This window comes from Pempheris klunzingeri, chromosome 15, assembly GCF_042242105.1.
Source record: "Pempheris klunzingeri isolate RE-2024b chromosome 15, fPemKlu1.hap1, whole genome shotgun sequence".
Lineage (NCBI taxonomy): Eukaryota > Metazoa > Chordata > Actinopteri > Acropomatiformes > Pempheridae > Pempheris > Pempheris klunzingeri.
The window spans coordinates 1,529,871-1,553,634 of NC_092026.1; the positions used below are offsets into that span (position 1 = coordinate 1,529,871).

Consider the following 23,764-nt stretch of genomic DNA (forward strand, 5'->3'; position numbering starts at 1 on the left):
AACGCACAAGTTTCGCTGAGGAGTCAAAAGGTGGAGGCCATGACACCTTTTCAGACCCCAATCAGAGCGTTGTGCACATTAGTAGACGTGAAAAAACCAACGGAGATAGTTGTGTAACAAACTTTAAAAAAAAGAAAAAAAGAAAAATTCACACAGACTTCCACGCCTGAACACGTCTGGTGAACCCCGGAGCAGCGAGCGTCTATGAGGAGATGAGAAAAGTGGAAATCAGGTGTTAGGAGACTTTTCCATCACTGAGAATGTTTAAATGGAGGAGAGCGACGTAAACACATCCTGAGGCTCTGAACAGAAAGTGTTCACGCTGTCAGACCGTAGAGGCGGAGGGAAGAACAACCCTTCAGCCCGTAGTCGACTACAGACGGCCTGCATGTGGCTGACGGCTTGTTGCGGATCTGTGATGAAGCGGTTTGCTGTAACAAAAGAGCCAGAGAGGACTACAAACTTAAGCTTCTTAACCTAAATGCACAGAACTAGCCAGCAGATCGGCCTTCAAAGTGTCTGAATATGTTAAATAAGTGCATTTGCAACATGGAAAAAAAAAAAAAAAAAAAAAAAAGAAGTGAAATGAGCAAATAGGAATGTAGATTCTGTTCAGCTGCAGCTCATGACGCTCATTCTCAGGAGGACAGTGGAAGATGAGATGTGTTTTTTACCTCCCTGATGAGCGCACGGCTCACCACAAAGCGCCTAAACGTCAGAGCAGAGCTGGATGTGACCCTGAACGCTGACACGACTGAAGCGCCGTCAGGACCTGTGTGCCGATGGGAGCGTGGAGCCGGCCGAACTCGGCCTCATTCATGGACGGATTTCCCGCTGCTTTGGCTAAACATGAAACAGCGGAAGCAGCACGTGCGTCTGAGGACACCGATCATCTGCGGCCTCAGACCTCCTCACAGTAACGTGGTTCACGCAGCAGACCGACTGAACTAAGAGGCTGCAGGCGTCTTCTCTCCTGGGGGGCCTTAATGTGACTCACAGAGCGCCTTTAAAGCGTCACTCTGGATCCTCCTGCAGCTTCATATGGCACCACGGACACATGTGATCATATCAGTTAGCTCTGTGTTCTGTGACGCCGTCCTGTCGTAAATGATCCACTGAAGTATTTTCATCCCGTCTGCTGCCAGATCGGCGCATTGGGACACTATGTGACATATTCAAGTGATGTTACCTGCAGCTTTAACACAATCTAATAAAGACTAGTTCTCATTGTTGCAGTAAGTCACAACAAGCACAAGAGGGACCGGTGAAATAAACTCAGAGCTCATCACTAGTCTAACTGTCATCACAGCCATTCTTCTTCCTGTTTCTGTAGAAACACACCACACACACCTGCACGGAGCCGTCCGATGGATTCACTGATCAGGGCACAGCTGTGATCGTGGGGGTGTAGTCTGCAGGGTGACTTTGGCAAAGATTTGGTGCAAAAACAGGGAAAAATCACCTGGAGTACTTGGGGGAGGGGCTCCTAACAGTAAAGTGTTACCCAGCACGGAGCGGTGGGGGGGCTGTTATGGCACTTTGGGGACCAGCTGGAACACTGATGTGGTTTGACTCAGCAGCAGAAACACTTCAGATAAAAAATAATAAAAAAAACACATGATAAAAATCAGAGATAACTGGACATGATGGTAAAAGAGGTCCGGGGGGGTGCAGATAAAAGCTGTTTTCTCACACTGCTTCAGTGTCTTCTTGAATTCAGTGTAAATATGATTTGCTAGTGAGAGCAGTTTGGACGAGGGTTGTTTTTTGTTTTTGTTTTTGTTTTCTCCCACCTGGGGGGGGGGGGTCACGAGTGTGTCGACACTGCACGCAGAACTGCAGCTGCACTCCAAGAGCAAAAAACACACAAAAAAAAAGCCCCGAAAAAACAATAAAGCTTCTGTCAGCTACGACCACAGAGGGAGGGGTCAACATGGCAGCGTCCTACGTTCTTATGAAAGTACAAACTAAATCAAGGTGACTGGACTGTCTACATCGAATGAAAACACACTACACGTCTGACGGCGAGGGGGGGGGTGGGGGGGGGGTGGGGGCTCCTTCAGTATCCCAGGTCCAGCTGGATTTTGTGCTCAAAAATGGCGATTAGCAGCATGATGCAGAAGCCCAGCAGGATGCCGGCGTTCTGGAGCAGGAAGAAGCCACAGTGGCTGAAGCCGTGGTCCCCGGCGTCGTTATGCAACATCTCCGGCACCTGGAAAAGAAGAAGGACACACATGAAGTCACGTGGATCTGTGACCGCACGCCGGCCGCGGGACGCTTGCCTCCCAAACCACGAAGGAACAAAACAAAACAGACGGATAACAAATTTAAACTGTACAGGCTTCATAGTTGGTGCCTGCTAACACTAAGAAGTACCTTCTACGGCTCATCTGTGTGAGTGTTTAGCCTAGCTTAGCATAAAGACTGGGAGCAGGGGGAACCTGTTAGCCGAGCTCCTGTCTTAGTGGACACAGCGGCGGTCAGGTTTGGCTGTCGGCTGCCTACAGGGCTGACTGATGACTGGCCTGTTAGCTACAGCACACTGTCACAGGTTCAGAGCAGCGCTGTGGCCACAAGAGGTCAGTCTGAGGCAGCAGAGGCTTGGCTGTGTTTCCAGACAGCAGCAGTTTGTGACAGCAAGTGTGTGTGTGTGTGTGTGTGTGTGAAGAGCCCATCTGGTGCTGAAGGCTGCTGCTCTCTCAGTCAGATGCTGCTGACTGGAGCTCAGCAGACGAGCTTCACTTGTGCTGATTCAGCGGAAAAAAGAGCCGAGAAGTTTCTTTCTGCACAACATGAAGCAAATAACAAGTCGCTTCTGCGCTTCAGTCATCGAAAATAATTGTTTGTGTGCTTATTTTTTTTATTTTTATGGTTTTTTACCTTTTTGTACAAATTCATAACAAAGTAAATGGACACTTTTGTTCATGCCTTCATTTGTAACGTGTACATACTACATGTATTATTACTCTGCACATGAAGCACTTCCATGTTATGTCTGTCACGCTGATGCAGATTAAAAGAGGATCATTTTAAAGACCTGTATTTCCTCTAATATCAACCAGGCCTGTATTAGAGGCAGGTAGGACGACTCCTCTATGAATCGCTCTTATTCTAAATAATCTTTTCCTGAACCACAGAGTTTTGCTGCCTACAACCAAACTGCGACTGTTTCAGAGCGTTAACCGCTTGTTTATTATTATCACCATTACGACGAAGCTCCGGGGACGTCTGACACAGTTTGCGGTGCGTTTAAGTTCCAGAGGGGTGACGTTGACTCACCATGTCCACCAGAGCCACATACATGAAGAGACCGGCTGTGAGGGCGAATATCCACATGGAGATGTTCTCTGCGTAGTGTCCGATCAAGATACCGGTCACCATACCCAGGTAGGCCATCATGGCCGACAGCACGTTGTACAGAATGGCCTGCCGCACCGTCATGCCGGCCTTCAGGAGCACCGCAAAGTCACCTGGGAAACAGAGTCAACTTTGAGATCCCGCCCTGCTTAGTTTTGCCACCTTACCAATCATCCCTGAATAATAAAGGATCTTCTTGTTGAAGCTTCACCCGGTGGGGCTTTCTGTGCAGCTAATGCTTGAAGGTCTTACCCAACTCATGAGGCAGCTCGTGACAGAAAACAGCCACAGAAGTACTGAGACCGCTGGACAGACCCTCAGTGAAGGCAGCTCCTGCAAAACCACAGGAGATTATTAAGACCCACCGCGTGGGGATGCAAACTGAACCAAGCGCCGTCTACATCAGAGTGTATTAGCGGGAGGAGAGCTAGTTAGTTAGTAGCAGCCGCTGGGCAGCAGAATCCTGCGGTGTGTTTGGCTAACAGAGCTAATAGATCCAATAGAGATGACAGCTAACAGAGCTAATACAGCTAACAGAGCTACCAGCTAATGAAGCTAAAAAAAAGCTAGCAAAGCACATAAAACTAACAGAGCTAATAGAGCTACCAGCTAACAAAACTAATACAGCTAAGAGAGCTAACAGCTAATGGAGCTAAGAAAGCTAAGAGCCAATGAAGCTAATGGAGCTAAGAAAGCTAACAGGGCTAATGGAACTAACGGCTTACCAAGCTAATAAAGCCAGCAGGGCTAATAGAGCTGACAGCTAACAGGACTAATACAGCTATGAGAGCTAATGCAGCTAACAGCTAATGAAGCAAATGGAGCTAAGAAAGCTAACAGGACTAATGGAGCTGAGAGCTAATGGAGCTAAGAAAGCTAACAGGGCTAATGGAGCTAATAAAGCTAAAAGGGCTAATGGAGCTGACAGCTAATGGAGCTAAGAAAGCTAACAGGGCTAATGGAGCTAATAAAGCTAAAAGGGCTAATGGAGCTGACAGCTAATGGAGCTAAGAAAGCTAACAGGGCTAATGGAGTTAAGAAAGCTAACAGGGCTAATGGAGCTGACAGCTAATAGAGATAACATCACTGACAGCTAACAGCTAATAAAGCTAACAGAACTAACTGGGGCTGCTACTGGAGCTAACAGAGCTGACAGCTGACAGGGTGAGTGAGTAACGGCACCACCTACTCACCGATAGCCAGGCCGTCGCTGAAGTTGTGCAGCCCGTCTCCCATGATGACCATCCAGGCGAGCGTGGCCACGCCGGCCTGCTGGAAGTGCTGCTCTGAGTAGGAGTGGGTGTGGCTGTGAGGATGGTGGTTCTGGGAGTGGTGGTGGTGCAGGATGTGGTGGTAGTCGTGGTGGTGGTGGTGCATGCTGTCGGCCTGGCCCACCGTGTCGTGGAAGTGGGAGTGGCACTTGTTCTCGCAGTCCTCAGCCGTGTAGGCGGCGGCCCCCGGCGCTCCACCATAACCCTGCGGCGAGACGACGGACACCTGCGGCGCCAGCATCACCTGCTCCTCCTCCGCCACGCCGCCACCGTGCAGGCTGCTCGGGTGGTCCCCAAACATGCCGGCACCGTTGGTCTCCACATCTGGAGAGAAAAGAACAAGGAGATCACCCATGGAGTGGGAAAAAGAAGTGGACATGATTTCCATGTCGGATTCTCTCTAGTGTCCAGCAGGGGGCGACTCCACCAGCTCCAAACAGTCTGATTGGATGGAAGTCAATGAGGAGACTTCTCTCCTGATTCATCAGCTCAGTGAACAGTTTCTGCTCTCAGTCTCTAGTTTACTGTCTTCTTCAGCACAGCAGGACGTTCATGTAGTCAGTTATGGTCCATTTAGAGGAAGATACACCAGGAAATAAAACAAGATGGCGACGCCCATGAAGCCAAAATTGTGGCTTCAAAGCGGCGGGTGACGTCTCTGAAGTCTCACCTTCAGTTGGCTTCAGGTCGTTCTCCTCCAGAGCAGGCTGCTTCTCCGGATCCGCTTTGTCGTTCTGATCCCACTTCTTCTGGATCTGTTGGGACGGCAGGAACACCTCGTTTTCATTTCATACAAACAGCATGAACAACCACAGCATCTTTTTAAAGTCAGGGTAAACGAAATAATTTGATTAAAATATATCTTTATTGAGAGTTTTAATTCTCAGAGTAAGGTATCATTCTGGTGTTGGTACTGAAATGACTGTATCAGCACGAAAAGAAACATTTCAAATGATCTTCGATATATAAATCAATTGACAGAGTCACTGCTGTGTGATTTTTAGAGACGTACTGCAGCGTTGTCTTTCCCATCAGTGAGGATTGGAAGCAAGTTCTAAAATGTAATTTGACCACTTCAGCTCTGCTTTAATGACCAAACACGGAAAGAAACAGATCGAACTCTGACCTTCTGCTTCTTGTCCTTGTACATCTTTCCCAGCGTCAGGAAGTGTTCGATTAGGAACATGAAGTAGACTCCGCTCAGAGCCGTCAGGCCTTTCCACACAGGGTCCAGGTCTTCCTCCCGCTCACCGTGGAGGTGATGTCCCTCGGAGAAATTCATCCCAGAATCCTCGTGGTGGTGATGGTGGCCTCCCTGAGACTGAAGCATGAACACATCAAAAGAGACCGATGAGATGAACCTGAACGCATCACTGCTGTTGTGTTGTTGCCTGTTGATCTCTGAAGTGCTCAAACTTGACCGTGCGTCTGGTCAGACTTATTTGTGGTTCCTCAGCGAGAACCGGAGGTGAGATTTGCGTCAGTTATAATATCGGCCAACGGCAGCATGCTAGCTAGCGTTAGCCTCAGGAGCTACGATGTTTGCCGCTGCTTGGTAGCACCATCAGCTGCTCCAGGACTTTGTGACCTCACCCTCCCATTGGCTGTTGTGGCTCAGACAGCAATGACATTTTTATCCAGATTTTAAATCAAATATGTTTGAAATGATCGGGCGGCGATGAGTCTGATCTGTAAATCCCTCACATCACAAGATAATCTGGGTACCGGCCAAGGACTGTCGGGAGGGCTGAGGGATAAATCAGAGGTATCAGGGGTAAATAAAACTCGTACTGTGGAATACAAAGCAGAACCTGAAGTTACAGGACGCTCCTGTAGTTTGGACTCGTGCTCATGCTTCAGGCCTCCGGTAAGGACTACTTTATTATTTGACCCCACCACCTGCAGGATGTCAAATGAAATACCGCCGCACAGACTCACGTGGGGGATGAGATGCAGGAAGGCGTCGCCGCTCAGTGTGCCGACAGCCAGCGCCACCAGGAAGCTGAGGAGGAACTTGAAGAAAACCCTGTTCATGAGCGGGATGAGGACGACGCCGAGCAGGGAGAGCAGGCTGATGATGGTGATGGAGACGACCCCGCCGACCCACGCTGCAACAGACCCCCCAAACACACAATGACTGCAAAGTGTATTGATAAATCTCCACACCTGAGTCTGGAGAAGAGTCTCGTTTTGGTGGAACATTTCCACCGCGAGGGAAAAGGAGCCCTGGGATTAAAACGGCCACACGAGGCAGATCATTTCTGTCGCGGTGCACTTTTAAAGTGGCACTTCCCATAAGTCTAATCACAGATGGAGTCCTTTAACATCTTTACCTGTTATGATACTTTTGCCGGCGTCTCCACCAGAGTGCTCGCCGTGGTCGTGGTGGTGAGAGTCTTCTTCGTGGGCAGCGTGGTGGTCGTGACCGTGACCGTGACCGTGACCGTGGTCTAGAAAGGAAAGACAGATTAAATCCAGTTTCACACATTTAATTTTACTGTCCCCGTCGACGGAGTCCTACCTCCGTCGTCATGCTCCGCAGCGCTCCCGTGCAGGAGGCACGCGCCGCCATCGATCTGGCTGAGCAGGGCGGGGCAGAGGTAGCTGAAGTCGGCGAGGGTCACGCCCACCTCCTGAGACATCCCATGTGAGGAGAGGACGGTGGAGGCGTTCAGACACTGGAGGCAGAAACAGGACAAGAGTCTGAAATACGACCATACACGAGGAGTCGCTTCACACTGGACAAAACGCTCCTTTATGATGCCAACGACCAGGAAGGAGGAGGAGACAAACGGCCTAAATCACCAACATGTCGAGTCACATGAGATTATCACATGACCTCTTTCTGTTCATTTGCGGCGGCATTTTTGCTTTGAAAATTACAAACCTAGCAGGTTCACACAGGATTAGAGTCACTGACACTAGACCTGTGGGAGCAGGGCTTTAGTCAGAGCTAGTTACTCTGAGTATTTACCCCCACCCTTTGTGGGGTGGGAGGGGGTGGGCACTCGGCTGCAGGGGAGTGTGTGTGTGTGTGTGTGTGTGGGGGGGGGGTCAGGACAGCAGTCTTATCCTGCGGGAGGGCGGATGTTCTCTTCTACCTGTGAGTTTGTGCGAACCAACAAATCTTCTGTACTCTGGAGCTGCTGGTAGCAAAGCAGCCGAGGAGCAGACAGCGAGTCAGACTTAGTGTTGTTAAAGTGTGTGTGGGCTCAAGAAAGAGACACACACACACACACACACACACACACTGGGGCGACCCTGTCTCATCTAAAACCCTGTTTCTAAGGTCCACTGTTCCATTCAGACAGAGCACTGTGTTACTGAGCACTGTGTTCAGTTAAATAGTTCAAATGTTCATATTCCACAAAGTAACTTGGCTCTAAAACTCAGCTATCGTCATGAAACAATCCCCAGATGTCGTACCTCTGCGCTGTCCACACTTCGGTTATGGGGAAGATCCTGGTTTATGTGGTCGTGATCATGGTCGTGATCATGGTCGTGATCATGGTCGTGATCGTGGACGTGCTGATCCCCCCGGCTGACTGCGGCCGCCTGTGTCTGGCTTTCAGTGACCAGCCTGGCAGCAGACGCCCTGGTGGTTTCTGGGCCGCTGTCTCGCCTGCTACGACCTTCACCTGGCTTCTCCACCAGCTGGGCGCCGTACGCCGCCGTGGGGCCCACTCCCTTCTTGTCCTGCGGGTCGTGACGGCTGTCCGGGCCGTCGGCGTTCTTCCCCGGAGTGCCGCCCTGATCTTTGGGGGTCTTTGGAAGCTGTGCAGGCTGAGAGGCTTCGACGAGGACTTGCTTCAGGTGATGTGAGTTGTCGTCGTCATGGGGATGGTGCTGATGGTGGTGGCCTTCGTGGTGGTGATGATGGTGGTGGTGATGATGATGGGGGTGGTGGTGGCCGTCTGGTTGCTCGTGATGTTGCACCATTACAGTCCTGATGCGATCCAAGCCCACGTTCTGTAGGAGGCGCTTCAAACCGGCCAGAGAGATGGTGCCGTTCTCTCCGTACCTGTCCGGTTTGATAAAACACCACAATGAGACAACAACCACTCATCAGACAGAAGAGTTCCTGTTTTCACAGGAAGATCAACACGTATGACCTGCCAGAAACCACAGCTAAAAGCTTCCACTGCTATTTATGTACAAAGAATAAATATTTCACTGATACAACCAGTTCATTTTAAATATTAACAGCAAACACGTTCACTTATTCATGACGGCGGTAAGTGGACATGCACCACATGCCTTTTCAAAGACTCTAGTTTGTTTGGCATCAGCTGTGAAAACTAAAACCAGCTATTTTTATAAAACAACACTAGTTTTTTTAAATATACTTTAATTCTAATGTTTTGTATTCTACAGAGAAACCGTGGTGTGAATCAGAGAGAATTAAAAAAGGACATAATGGAGGCAGGAAATACAGGAGAGTGGTTTGTTTTCAGACAGAGCACAAGTGTAGTCACATCTCAGTTTAAAAAAAGACTTCTGAAAGATTAAAACCATCAAATCAGCTGTTTCAGCGAGCTGCACAACGCTCAATAATTCATTCATCTGTAGAACTCAACTAAATCACAGGAGGATTACTGTTCAATATTATGCAGCTTTGTTTGATTGATTGATTGATTTGTTTCCAATTCACTGTTTTATTGTCAGAAATATCAAAAACCTAAGAAAGTTAGCAAAGCTTCAAGTGATGCCTTCAATTGGCTGATTTAGTGTGATTTTATTTTCCAGTGTTTAAATCTGAGGAGCTGAAACCAGGAGACTTTTCTTGCTAACATGAGCAGCTCAGTTCCTCCATGGCGGCGGTGGTGGCGGCGGGTTGTGCTGCTGACAGGAGCTCACCTGTTGAACAGAGCCTCCAGGTGCTGCCTCTGGCTCTGCTTGGCTCTCTGCGAGTCGACCACAGCCGACAGTAATCGCGCAGCGCCGTTGGCCTCGGTGGTGGACGGGCTGCAGTCTGAGCCGGCCGACCTGACGCCGGCGGACAGACTCAGGAGGAACGTCACGGCCAAGATGGTCAGAGCGTCCATCTTCTCTGTCGGGGGCGTTCAGGAACAACACACAACATCTGTTAGACTGTGTGCGAAAGCCTCGTTTGGAAACACGTCACACTGGTCACGTGTGCTCCAGAAGAGCCGAGCATCATTCAGACAAAAAACAAATATAGTGATGATTTTTTTTTTTACATGTCTGGTTGTGACGGCTTCTGCTGGATGTTTGCACGACTGTGACTGGATCAGTTTTAAAGCTCATACATATTCTGAGAAAATCTACCCAAATGTTAAAAATAGTCATGAAAACCTAAAATATCACCACGAACCAACAGGATGCTGATGAATCATGTGCTTGTAACTCTCAAGTTTCCCTGAAGACGTCACCGCGCTGCTCGTTTTGTCTGACTGACTGACCAAAGACCTACAGAGGCGAAGCAGCGAATCCTCAGACTGAAGAAGGTGGAAACTTTCTGTCCTTCGACTAACTGATTATACAGCCCATAATTTAAATTCCTTTGAAAGATTGTAAAGCTGTTTTTTTCCTAAGAGGAGCTGAGTAACGCCAGTAATTTCAATGTGTTCTTATATTCAGAAACTATTTACAAAGCACAGGTATGACAGGTAAAATCTAAATTCCTGCAATGTACAAATACTCAACATTTAGATACAAGTACAAGCAGCCAATGAGCTTAAAGTGTAAAGGTAAGTACTCACCATGCAGGTACACTGTACTCAGTCTTTATATAATTAATGCATAATAATAATATGACTGGATTATCATTATTAATGTGCTAATTATTGTAATGTGCCGGCTGCCATGGAGCTGTCAAGAGGTTTAATTTACTTTATAACAAAGCTTCTTATTCTAAATGCTGATTACAGCGACAACTAACAGCGGTCAAATAATAAGAGTGAAGTAAATGTGGAGGAGCAGCATCACAGTCAGAGTACAAGTACCTCAAAGATGCACTTGAGCACACAGTCCTTGAGTTAAAGCATTTACTGCTGCTGAATTAGGATGAACTCACTTCTAATGTTCATTTCAAGGAATTAACGCTTTTTCACAATAGAGACCAAGATTACAGAACATGTGTCGGATGGATTATTGTTAATGCCGGACACAGATTACTATAAAAACACCACTTATTCACAGAATCCCATTAGCTCACACATGCTAATCACACTGTCCACCTGCTAATCCAACTTTGAGAAGACAGATGGAAACAGTTGGAGAAATGAAGAGAAAGAAAAAAACAACTGCTGTCTGGTTTGTAGGATGTTCAGCCGTATTGAAGAGCTGCGTCTAACTAATTGGATTATACAAAAATAATCAGTAATACTGCGATGCTACTCATCGACTGATGGGAAAATATTTTTGAATCATGAATTTTTTGAATGGGGTCTGGCGTACGGATGACACATTTTGCTGCTAAGCTATCTTAACCAAGCAAACAGCTAATCATTATTAGTAGCATTTAATGTAAATATGAGCTGTTTAATATTCAGTAATAACTACAGATAAAACTACCACTTCAGGCGCCCTCACCTCTCCTGTTCGTACCGGTGAGCTAGCTGTGTTAGCCACCCTGCTAGCTGCGGTTCTTTGGTTAAATCTCCCGGAGGATGCTGACAGGCGGCATCTGCCAGGTGGCTGCGGCCCAGGCTCGGGCCTCTAGTTGCCGCCGAGGCTCGGCCTAAACTCCCCGGGTGATATCAGGCCATTAAACCCAAAAAAAAACACCCTTTCCCCCGCGGATGGAGCAGCCACGCGTGTCAGTGTGTGAGCAGAAACTCGCTGGAGGTAAACAGTAACACGTTGGGGTTCTGCGCTCCGCACCAGCCCGGTGCCGTGTGCACAAAGACGGCAAACCCGGAAACTGAAGCTTCCGCTGCCGCCGCCGTGCGGAGCGGACATGCTTCACCCCCACCCGGCCTCAAATCCCGCCGAAACACGCTGCAAATGTGCGAATGAACTTACAGTGAACGTTAAGTGCTGTGTTTTCTCCTCTCCGGCTGGTGTGTGAGCGGTCCGCGGTGCTCTCCGGTCCCCTCCGGTCCCGGTAATGAAGGCTGATGGATGCTCTATGTGCCGCCTTCACTGGCCTCCGGAAATCTGAGTGATAATCTACTGAGTGGAGAAGGAGGGAAAACACAGATGCGAGCAAAGCCCCCAGGGGGGCATCATCAGCACAGTTCACATATGACTCATTAGATGAATGAATGGGTTGACTGTTTCTAAATTATAATGTGTTTTATAATATTTAGAAACATTGGAATTAGAGGAGATAAATGCCCTGGATGATGCTCACGATAATAAAATAGAACACAATACAGTAATATAACACACACATATAGAAGAGGACAAACATACCTAGGGTACTGGGCTGGGTACTTTCATGTGATTTTATTGGATGAAAAACACAAACTGCAGTGAGAAGTAAATTCTGCCTTTGTGAGTTGACTCATCTGTTTTTTTTTTTAGTTTGTCTTCATCTGCAACCTGCAGTGAGGAACTTTGGTCTCCTCTGGTCCCTTCTGTTGGTGGGTGTAGTTACGTTGTTAGAGTTGATGCATGGTTATAACCCACGGCTACATCTCCTCGCCGTCGTCCTCACTTTCTTTATTGGTCTGTAATGTAATGAATTTCCCCGTCGTGATACTAATAGAGGAATGTCTCATCTTAATCCTTCCTCTCTGTCTCAGTTTTGTCTGGAGCATCAGAAAATGTTCTTGGACACTTCTCAGGTGTTTCCTCTACAGTGTCTGTAGCTCACTCCATCACTGTGGTTTCAGTGCAGGAGTGTCACCACAGACACCAGACTTAAAACTCCAGTTACTGTAAAATACTTTATTTGACCTTTATTTTTAGATCCACCAGGCAGCGATGAGCTCAGTCAGCACTGTGGGAACTTGTTTGGTGATCATATATCCAGTTAAAATGCACCAAGAATGTGCCACCAAAGCCACGGACGGGAGTTTAGAGGTTCAGGTCAGGGGCATCTCCAGATTATGGGGTGCTAAGCTTGTGCAGTGGAGATACCCTAGTGACGCCTACAAATAACACCCTAACGACCACCAATAATACCATAACAAACACTAAGAACACCCGAACAACCATCAGCCACAACCAGTGGTACCATAACAAAGACCAATAATACCTTAACGACCACTGATGATACCATAACAACCACCCGTAATATAACAAAGACCAGCAATACCCTAACAACCATCAATAATACCATAGCAACCATCACTCATACTGTAACAACCATCAGTGATACCATAGCAACCACCAGTCATACTGTAAGAACCATCAGTGATACCATAGCAACCACCAGTCATACTGTAAGAACCATCAGTGATACCATAGCAACCACCAGTCTTACTGTAAGAACCATCAGTGATACCATAGCAACCATCAGTGATACCATAGCAACCACCAGTCATACTGTAAGAACCATCAGTGATACCATAGCAACCACCAGTCATACTGTAACAACCATAAGTAATATCATAGCAACCACCAGTCATACTGTAACAACCATCAGTGATACCATAGCAACCACCAGTCATACTGTAACAACCACCAGTGATACCATAGCAACCACCAGTCATACTGTAACAACCATCAGTGATACCATAGCAACCACCAGTTATACTGTAACAACCATCAGTGATACCATAGCAACCACCAGTCATACTGTAACAACCACCAGTGATACCATAGCAACCACCAGTCATACTGTAACAACCATCAGTGATACCATAGCAACCACCAGTTATACTGTAACAACCATCAGTGATATCATAACAAAGACCAGTAATACCCTAATGACCACCAATGATACCATAACCACCAGTATCACCATAACAACCACTAACAATATCCCGACAACCACTTGTAAATGGCCAATAGGGATACCATAGCAATGACGAGTGATACCGTAGCAACCACTAGTAATAAACCACCTTGCTGTATCTTAGCAACGATGCCGTTTGGGGGTTTTAATGGGTTCACACTCCACATTAACCAATAAAATAGACATAATAGGATTTTTTAAATGAGTTTTTCTAATTTGTAGATTCAGTATCATATCCACTGATAAATGTCTAATAAAAGATGAAATAAAGGGAGCTCATCTTTCTCCATCAGATTTATGCTCCCAGTGGTGTGAAGAATCAGACGGAGACAGATTTTACAGATTATACAGTTTAAGAGTTAAACTAATATGTTGGCTCTGAAGAATCCAGGCTACATCTCCGTGTATGACCCACCGCCTGTGGCCTGGAGCAGAGCAACCAAAGCAGGTGTTTTCCAAGGAGCACCTGAAGGCAGCGCGGGGCTGTTGAGGCAGATGCTGTGAAGGAGGACAGAGGAGCAGAACATGTGAGTGGGCTTTGGGAGCATGTGACGGCGCCGCCAGTGTCCAGGTCTGTGTGACAGGTTCAGAGGACGGGGATTAGCCAGAGGAGACCTGAACACTCTCCACTCCAGTTCTGCTGCCATGAAGAACACGTGCAGCCCCGTCCTGCCTCTCTGCACCGACTCCCTGCTCGACTTAGAGTTGGTTTTAAGATTCTGCTCATCACGTTTTAACGCACACATGATTCTGGCCCCATATGAGCAGGTTCAGATCCTCAGGTGGGGCCCTGCTGGCCCTTTCAAAATAAAAGTCTAAATCTAAAGGTGGCCGTGCTTTTGCCATCAGATCAGGCTCGCTGTGCTCTTATTCTTTTATTTGTATTTTTAATGTTTTAATATGTTTTCATCTTGTTTTAAATTGATTTTAATCCTGCATCCTGTTATTATCATTACTATTGTTGTACTTTACTGGTCTTTTCTTTTCGTGCCTCTCTCTACTTCTACTCTTCTTTCAGATGAATGCATGAGGAAGAATAATCTACCGATGAGTGGGATTAGTACTTTTACCTCAGTAAAGGATCTGAATAGCTCCTCCACCACAGCCTCTCACTGATCTTTGCTCATCTGTTCTCCTCAGACACCCACTAAAAGAGTTTCTCAACACTTAGTTCTTTCACATTCTTTCACTCCCGTTCATCTGTTCACCTTTTCCTTCTGGCTCAGGATATCGTGTATCGTGTACTGAGATAACAGTAAATGTACTGAGCTCCTGTGTCAGCTGCTAAAAGCCCCACAGAGCACAGAGCTGATCCCAGCTGATCACCTCCTCCCACATCTGTAATCAAATCCACCTAATAAACAAACAGAGGCATGTGATGTTGATGGGTTTTTTTTGTATTCAGACACCAGCGAGTTGAAGTTACCCACTTATTTTATCATATAGGTCCATAATAAATGTGCAGTGATATCAGAGAGACTATATTTGGGGTCACAGGTTGTTCCGACGTGTCTACCACAGCGATTCGGTCTTGGTTGTTTTGTTTTGTTGGTGGTTCTCGCTGCTCTCTGTTTCCCACTGGACTCCTCTGACTAATATTTAGGAGGATTTGTGTTAATATCTAACCAGGGGCTGGGTGAGATAAACCAACACGGCGCCAAGGCCAAACACAAACAAGATTACGCCGGCCTCAGTGCTCTGGAGACACCGGGGGTCAAACATGTGTGTCCGCCCCTCGGTGCTGTAATACTTCCTGTCTGTGGCTCTCAGCTCTCAGCAAAGATGTTTAAATCTTAAAAAACACGTCACAGAGAGAGGGTTTCATGTTTATAAAAGGCTCAGTAATCTCCTGAAACAGCTGCTCGTGTAGTTTTTAATCAAACAAACGTGAGGAAATAGTGCATTTGTTGGGGACTATTTTCAGCAGCGGATGAATCCACATTTGACACGTTCCAGACCACCGAAGGCCTCTGGACGCCATCGGGGAGACGAAACATGTGATGTAGCGCTGAGCTAAAATTAATTTTTATCCAGTCCAAATCCAGTCTGAAATACGACAAACACATCTTTCTTATCAACAAAAGCTTTAAGAGCAGTTATTTGTTCTTTTTTTACAGAAAATATACAGTCCAGTTTGCTCCATTGTTGGTGGCGGCCATCTTGATTGTATAAGAAAATGCCTTTCAGATCAAATCTTTAAAAACACCTCAGATCTGTAGTGGCATGAGTAAAAAGACTCTTATTTCTAAAGTGCAGTTGCTGGGAACTATTTCCAGCAGCGGATGAATCCACATTTGGTGCTCTAGTGAGTGACTGTGGCAGCAGGACGGTGTGTGAGAAGGAACACTAATCTGTTTTTAGACAACTAAGGAGCTCCGAGGCCCAAAACCAAAACCTCACACCACAACAGGTACCCCCCCCCCCCCCCCATGTGATTTGTGCAAATCTCTTTTTTTTAGTTTTCATTGCACATATCCCGAGAACAACTGCATATTTTTCAGTCAGTATTTTGCACAATCCATCCTCTTTACAGCAGAATATACACACTGTAATGTTTGTATTCATGAGGGTTGACTCCCCGTGTGTGAGGCCTCCATGCTGTAAGAAGACAGGTGTGACGTGAGCATCAGGGAGCCCAAACAGCTCAGACAAACCTGAACTCTCCCTCCAGAGCACAGCGGTCAACGCGCAGGTCAAAGCCTCCCTGGAAAGCTCTCTGTCGGCCCCTCCAGTGTTCAAAGGAAGCTCCTCTCACCCAGCCCACAGGAACAATATTGGCTTTGGGCTCAGGTGTGGCTGCTGTCTGGGTGTGTGTGTTTGGACAGTAAGAATCATCTTCACACACCTGCTGATTCAAGACGCCTCTAAAATCTTATTTCAGGAACTAGAAATCACAATCTACCAGTAGTGGAAGCTGATTCACTGGAGGACAATGTGGAGACGCTTGTCCTGCACTTTACTTTTGTTTCCCCGGCGTCACACTTCTGCTCCACCACATTAACCTGACCCCCACAGACAGGAGCTGCTCAGCAGGTCAGCTGGTAAAACATGAGGCCTGTCAGAGATCCAAGTACCGAACAGAGTACGATGTGATGTTTGCTCCACGTTATTAAAGCTCTAAAGCTCTAAAGATGATGGACACAATGCATCAGTAATAATGATAATCATCATCATCATCATCATCATCAATCAGCTGATCTCTCTGGGTTCACTGGAGTCATACTGTCAGTCTGCAGCAGGGGGCGCCCTTCTACATGACTGCATGACTGGAGTGGGACGGTGCTGCATGTTTCTGTACTGTGTGCACTGCAGTACCAGCAGTAACAGTACTGTGTGTACTGCAGTAGCAGCAGTACCAGTAGCATCAGTACTGTGTGTACTGCAGTAGCAGCAGTACCAGCAGTATCAGTACTGTGTGTACTGCAGTAGCAGCAGTATCAGTACTGTGTGTACTGTGTGTACTGCAGTAGCAGCAGTACTGATGTGTGTTTCTATGAGACACCATCAGACTCTATGAGCTGCTCATGAATAGACAGAGACATCCTCTGCTGTAACATTGACCTCCATCATAAACTTCAGTAAATTCACTTCTGTTATTATTAGTTTGTGTTGGTGTTCAGCTGGACTGTCTCATGTTGTTAGGGGTTTCAGGTGTTGTTAGGTGTTTCAGGTGTTGTTAGGTGTTTCAAGTGTTGTTAGGCTTTTCAGGTGTTTCAGGTGTTTTAGGTGTTGTTAGGTGTTGTTAGGTGTTGTTAGGTGTTTCAGGTGTTTCAGGTGTTTTAGGTGTTGTTAGATGTTTTAGGTGTTGTTAGGTGTTTCAGGTGTTTTAGGTGTTGTTAGGTGTTTCAGGTGTTTCAGGTGTTTTAGGTGTTGTTAGGTGTTTCAGGTGTTTCAGGTGTTGTTAGGTGTTTCAGGTGTTGTTAGATGTTTTAGGTGTTGTTAGGTGTTTCAGGTGTTTTAGGTGTTGTTAGGTGTTTCAGGTGTTGTTAGATGTTTCAGGTGTTGTTAGGTGTTTCAGGTGTTTTAGGTGTTGTTAGGTGTTTCAGGTGTTTCAGGTGTTTTAGGTGTTGTTAGGTGTTTCAGGTGTTGTTAGATGTTTTAGGTGTTGTTAGATGTTTCAGGTGTTGTTAGGTGTTTCAGGTGTTTCAGGTGTTGTTAGGTGTTTCAGGTGTTGTTAGGTGTTTCAGGTGTTTTAGGTGTTAGGTGTTTTAGGTGTTGTTAGGTGTTGTTAGGTGTTTTAGGTGTTGTTAGGTGTTTCAGGTGTTGTTAGGTGTTTCAGGTGTTGTTAGGTGTTTTAGGTGTTGTTAGGTGTTTCAGGTGTTGTTAGATGTTTCAGGTGTTGTTAGGTGTTTTAGGTGTTGTTAGGTGTTTCAGGTGTTGTTAGGTGTTTTAGGTGTTGTTAGGTGTTGTTAGGTGTTTTAGGTGTTGTTAGGTGTTTCAGGTGTTGTTAGGTGTTTTAGGTGTTGTTAGATGTTTCAGGTGTTGTTAGATGTTTTAGGTGTTGTTAGGTGTTTTAGGTGTTGTTAGGTGTTTCAGGTGTTTTAGGTGTTTCAGGTGTTGTTAGATGTTTCAGGTGTTGTTAGGTGTTTCAGGTGTTTCAGGTGTTGTTAGATGTTTCAGGTGTTTTAGGTGTTTCAGGTGTTGTTAGATGTTTCAGGTGTTTTAGGTGTTTCAGGTGTTGTTAGATGTTTCAGGTGTTTTAGGTGTTTCAGGTGTTGTTAGATGTTTCAGGTGTTGTTAGGTGTTTTAGGTGTTGTTAGGTGTTTCAGGTGTTGTTAGGTGTTCAGAATATGAGGACCAGCTCTGAATAAACAGCAGACAGGTTGATAACACCTGAACACAGCAGCAGACTTCAGAAGTTGTGGATCACACTGGACAGCACAGGGGTCACACAGTGTTATTGATGGTGCTGATTGGACCTGATGGAGGAGGAAGACACTTCAGAGGCTTTTATTGATCATGTGACTGACTCTTGTCTCACAGGTTAAATGTTCTGAGTGTTCTGAGGAGGCGGTGACTGGACAGCTGCACAAAATGTCTTCTGACTTCTTTCTCCGATCAATCACTTTGAGGAGCTTCTCACTTTTACTCCACGCCGAGGTTCATCTTGTCGGAGAGTGACCCACTTACCGCTGGAATACAGACGATTGCGTCGATCGCAGTTATTTTGCACAGAAAGGTCTGAAAATGTGTCTGAGAGTTTCATCAACTTTCTTTGTGAGGCCTTTAATATGGTGGAGGTGATGAAATGTGTATGACAGGAGTGATGAAACCTTCTGCTCAGGAGACTATTTAACATTTTCCATTTTCGGAGAAACCGTCTCTTTCCTCATCTGTGTCGGCGTTTAAAGTGACGGCTGAGTGTGTGTGTGTGTGTGTGTGTGTGTGTGTGTGTGTGTGTGTTTGGTGTTCACACACACTGACGCTTAGCGTGAATGATTCACACGTATACAGACAGTATTAACACACACAGGTCAGAGGTCATTCACTGAGTTATGGAGGTGAACAGGTGAACAGGTGTGTCTAACTCTGCCTCACATGTGGTACCTGCACTAATAACAAAAACACTATTTCAGTTGTACAAAAAACTATTTTATGCATTTATAGAGAACGATGTTGTAGGTTGTAGGTATAAAAATATGTTCAGTTAAGACAGAGGAGGTGTAAAAGTAGAATAATATAATATACATAGAGGGAATATAAAAAAAAAAGAAAAGGGGGATATTAGAAAGTATTGCACATTGTGAAGTGAAGTAAAAAGATGAATAAATAGAGTTTTAGATAAATGAAGTGTCTGACAGCTGCTGGATGATATAATAATAATAATAATAATATTATTTCAGCTTGTGTTAAACCACCTGTTATTTATTTAGAGCATCTGGTTATTAGTTTAGAATATTTTACGCAGAATAAAATAGATACAGCGACCATAATCTATTATATTGTACTTTTCCAAACAATGTCACAAAATGCTTCTATATTATCTGATAACCTTGCTGACCTGAACCTCCTCTACAACCAGGTGCTCCTCAGGTGCTCCGCCTGGATCCTGACTGGGATCACTATGGAGTCAAACTGAATCAGTGTGTGAGGAGGCAGCAGTCATGTGGTCGTGTAACAGCGTCTGTATTCCTCTGGTGACTGCTGTGTTTTTAATGCAGGCGTTGAATTTATTGCTGAGCTCGTGTTTTGTCACGTCTCTCGTGGATTTGTTGTTGACTTTTATGTATTTTAGGGACGGGGCTTGCAAATGAGCTCCGGCTCTAAATGCTGTGATGTGAGACAAACCTTTATGCTGCACACGACAAATAAAGTTTAAATAAGATAAAAGGGAAATAAAACCAGAGGAAAGAAGCTCAATCAAATAAATAAAAGCAGGTGTCAAACATTTCCAACAGCTTTTCTAGAGAGTAAAGAGTAAGAGTGTGTGTTCAGAGTGTGTGTGTTCAGAGTGTGTGTGTTCAGAGTGTGTGTGTGTGTTCAGAGTGTGTGTGTTCAGAGTGTGTGTGTGTGTTCAGAGTGTGTGTGTGTGTGTGTGTTCAGTGTGTGTGTGTTCAGAGTGTGTGTGTGTGTGTGTGAAACAGCTGCAGCAGCCACATCTGGAGGAGAGGAATAATGTGTATTTACCATATTTTCCGGACTATAAGCCGCTCTGAACCCTGCAGCTTATACAACGATGCAGCTAATCTATAGATTTTTCTTCGCTAACGTTTCAGTGACAGTTTCAGAGCACAGGAGGAGGAAGAATAAAAACATTCATGACTTTTCTGTTTTGTTCCATCGGCCGTTTTACTGCCGTGTTACAGGCACCGTTTGGAAACAACTAAGGTCTGTAAATAAACATTTACAAAATCTTTCTGTGTAAATATCTCATTTCACAACGTATATATCTGCAGCTTAAAGTCTGGTGCGGCTAATATATGTAAAAATATTTTTATCTTTTAACATTTACTGGGTGCGGCTTATATTCCGATGCGCTCTATAGTCCGGTAAATACGGTACTTCTTCCACCACTGATCAAAGCCCACGTGGGTTAATCAATATAGATAATTAATTATCAGTGATGCCCACAAACCCCAGAATAATAACAAAATATGTCATCAGGCTTAATTCTCACTGCAGTATTCAGTGAATATAAAATAGTTTAAACTGAACTTAAACCTCTTCATCTTGTTTAAGTTACAGATTTAATCAGATCTTTGAGGGTAAAAAAAGAATTCAGTTTTTTTATTCCTATAAAAATCCATCTTTAAAAAAAGGGTGAGATCTAACTGTATTTCCTTATGTCTCTTACTCCTGGACCCCCTCCCTCTTGTAAAGCTGAATTAATGGATTACCAGCTTTATCAATCAGAGCTAAAATCTACTGTTTGGACGAGGGGGGGGTCCAGATCTTCTTAAGTAGATTCAGAAAGAAATCCACCTTCTGCTATTCATCAGGCTGAGCTCTGCAGATCAGCATCACCTCTCACTGCCTGTGCACTGAGGAACACTGGGGAACACTGGGGAACACTGGGGAACACTGAGGAACACTGAGGAACACTGGGGAACACTGGGGAACACTGAGGAACACTGAGGAACACTGAGGAACACTGGGGAACACTGAGGAACACTGAGGAACACTGAGGAACACTGAGGAACACTGAGGAACACAGAGGAACACTGAGGAACACTGGGGAACACTGGGGAACACTGAGGAACACTGAGGAACACTGAGGAACACTGGGGAACACTGAGGAACACTGAGGAACACTGAGGAACACAGAGGAACACTGAGGAACACTGGGGAACACTGAGGAACACTGGGGAACACTGGGGAACACTGAGGAACACTGGGGAACACTGGGGAACACTGAGGAACACTGGGGAACACTGGGGAACACTGAGGAACACTGGGGAACACTGAGGAACACTGGGGAACACTGGGGAACACTGGGGAACACTGAGGAACACTGGGGAACACTGAGGAACACTGGGGAACACTGGGGAACACTGAGGAACACTGGGGAACACTGAGGAACACTGGGGAACACTGGGGAACACTGAGGAACACAGAGGAACACTGGGGAACACAGAGGAACACTGGGGAGCACTGAGGAACACTGAGGAACACTGAGGAACACTGGGGAACACTGAGGAACACTGGGGAACACTGAGGAACGCTGAGGAACACTGGGGAACACTGGGGAACACTGAGGAACACTGAGGAACACTGGGAAACACTGAGGAACACAGAGGAACACTGAGGAACACTGGGGAACACTGAGGAACACTGGGGAACACTGAGGAACACTGGGGAACACTGGGGAACACTGAGGAACACTGGGGAACACTGGGGAACACTGAGGAACACAGAGGAACACTGGGGAACACAGAGGAACACTGGGGAGCACTGAGGAACACTGAGGAACACTGAGGAACACTGGGGAACACTGAGGAACACTGGGGAACACTGAGGAACACTGGGGAACACTGAGGAACACTGAGGAACACTGAGGAACACTGGGGAACACTGAGGAACACTGGGAAACACTGAGGAACACAGAGGAACACTGAGGAACACTGGGGAACACTGAGGAACACTGGGGAACACTGAGGAACACTGAGGAACACTGGGGAACACTGAGGAACACTGAGGAACACTGGGGAACACTGAGGAACACTGGGGAACACTGGGGAACACTGAGGAACACTGAGGAACACTGGGGAACACTGAGGAACACTGGGGAACACTGGGGAACACTGAGGAACACTGGGGAACACTGAGGAACACTGGGGAACACTGGGGAACACTGAGGAACACTGAGGAACACTGGGGAACACTGAGGAACACTGGGGAACACTGGGGAACACTGAGGAACACTGGGGAACACTGAGGAACACTGGGGAACACTGGGGAACACTGAGGAACACAGAGGAACACTGGGGAACACAGAGGAACACTGGGGAGCACTGAGGAACACTGAGGAACACTGGGGAACACTGAGGAACACTGAGGAGCACTGGGGAACACTGGGGAACACTGAGGAACACTGAGGAACACTGGGGAACACTGAGGAACACTGAGGAACACAGAGGAACACTGGGGAACACTGAGGAACACTGAGGAACACTGGGGAACACTGAGGAACACTGGGGAACACTGAGGAACACAGAGGAACACTGAGGAACACTGGGGAACACTGGGGAACACTGAGGAACACAGAGGAACACTGCGGAACACTGGGGAACACTGGGGAACACAGAGGAACACTGGGGAACACTGAGGAACACTGGGGAACACTGAGGAGCACTGGGGAACACTGGGGAACACTGAGGAACACTGGGGAACACTGAGGAGCACTGGGGAACACTGGGGAACACTGAGGAACACTGGGGAACACTGAGGAGCACTGGGGAACACTGGGGAACACTGGGGAACACTGAGGAACACTGGGGAACACTGAGGAGCACTGGGGAACACTGAGGAACACTGGGGAACACTGGGGAACACTGAGGAACACAGAGGAACACTGGGGAACACTGAGGAACACAGAGGAACACTGGGGAATACTGGGGAACACTGAGGAACACCGGGGAACACCGGGGAACACCGAGGAACACTGGGGAACACTGGGGAACACTGAGGAACACTGGGGAACACTGAGGAACACTGGGGAACACTGGGGAGCACTGAGGAACACTGAGGAACACTGAGGAACACTGGGGAACACTGGGGAGCACTGAGGAACACTGAGGAACACAGAGGAACACTGAGGAACACTGGGGAACACTGAGGAACACTGGGGAACACTGAGGAACACTGAGGAACACTGGGGAACACTGGGGAACACTGAGGAACACTGGGGAACACTGAGGAGCACTGGGGAACACTGGGGAACACTGGGGAACACTGAGGAACACTGGGGAACACTGAGGAGCACTGGGGAACACTGAGGAACACTGGGGAACACTGGGGAACACTGAGGAACACAGAGGAACACTGGGGAACACTGAGGAACACAGAGGAACACTGGGGAATACTGGGGAACACTGAGGAACACCGGGGAACACCGGGGAACACCGAGGAACACTGGGGAACACTGAGGAACACTGGGGAACACTGAGGAACACTGAGGAACACTGGGGAACACTGGGGAGCACTGAGGAACACTGAGGAACACTGAGGAACACTGGGGAACACTGGGGAGCACTGAGGAACACTGAGGAACACAGAGGAACACTGGGGAACACTGGGGAACACTGAGGAACACTGGGGAACACTGAGG

General features: G+C 46.8%; 1 protein-coding gene across 1 annotated transcript; it reads right to left on the minus strand.

The window, feature by feature from the left end:
* Nucleotides 1–1,939: 1,939 nt before the first annotated feature.
* Nucleotides 1,940–6,733, minus strand: slc39a6 (solute carrier family 39 member 6). Its single transcript, XM_070845132.1, has 7 exons — nucleotides 6,567–6,733; nucleotides 5,755–5,949; nucleotides 5,299–5,383; nucleotides 4,551–4,952; nucleotides 3,610–3,690; nucleotides 3,280–3,470; nucleotides 1,940–2,212 (listed from the first exon to the last, which is right to left on the minus strand). Exons 1-7 carry the CDS (start codon nucleotides 6,660–6,662, stop codon nucleotides 2,060–2,062), a joined length of 1,203 nt encoding a protein of 400 aa, XP_070701233.1. The 5' UTR covers nucleotides 6,663–6,733; the 3' UTR covers nucleotides 1,940–2,059.
* Nucleotides 6,734–23,764: the final 17,031 nt, after the last annotated feature.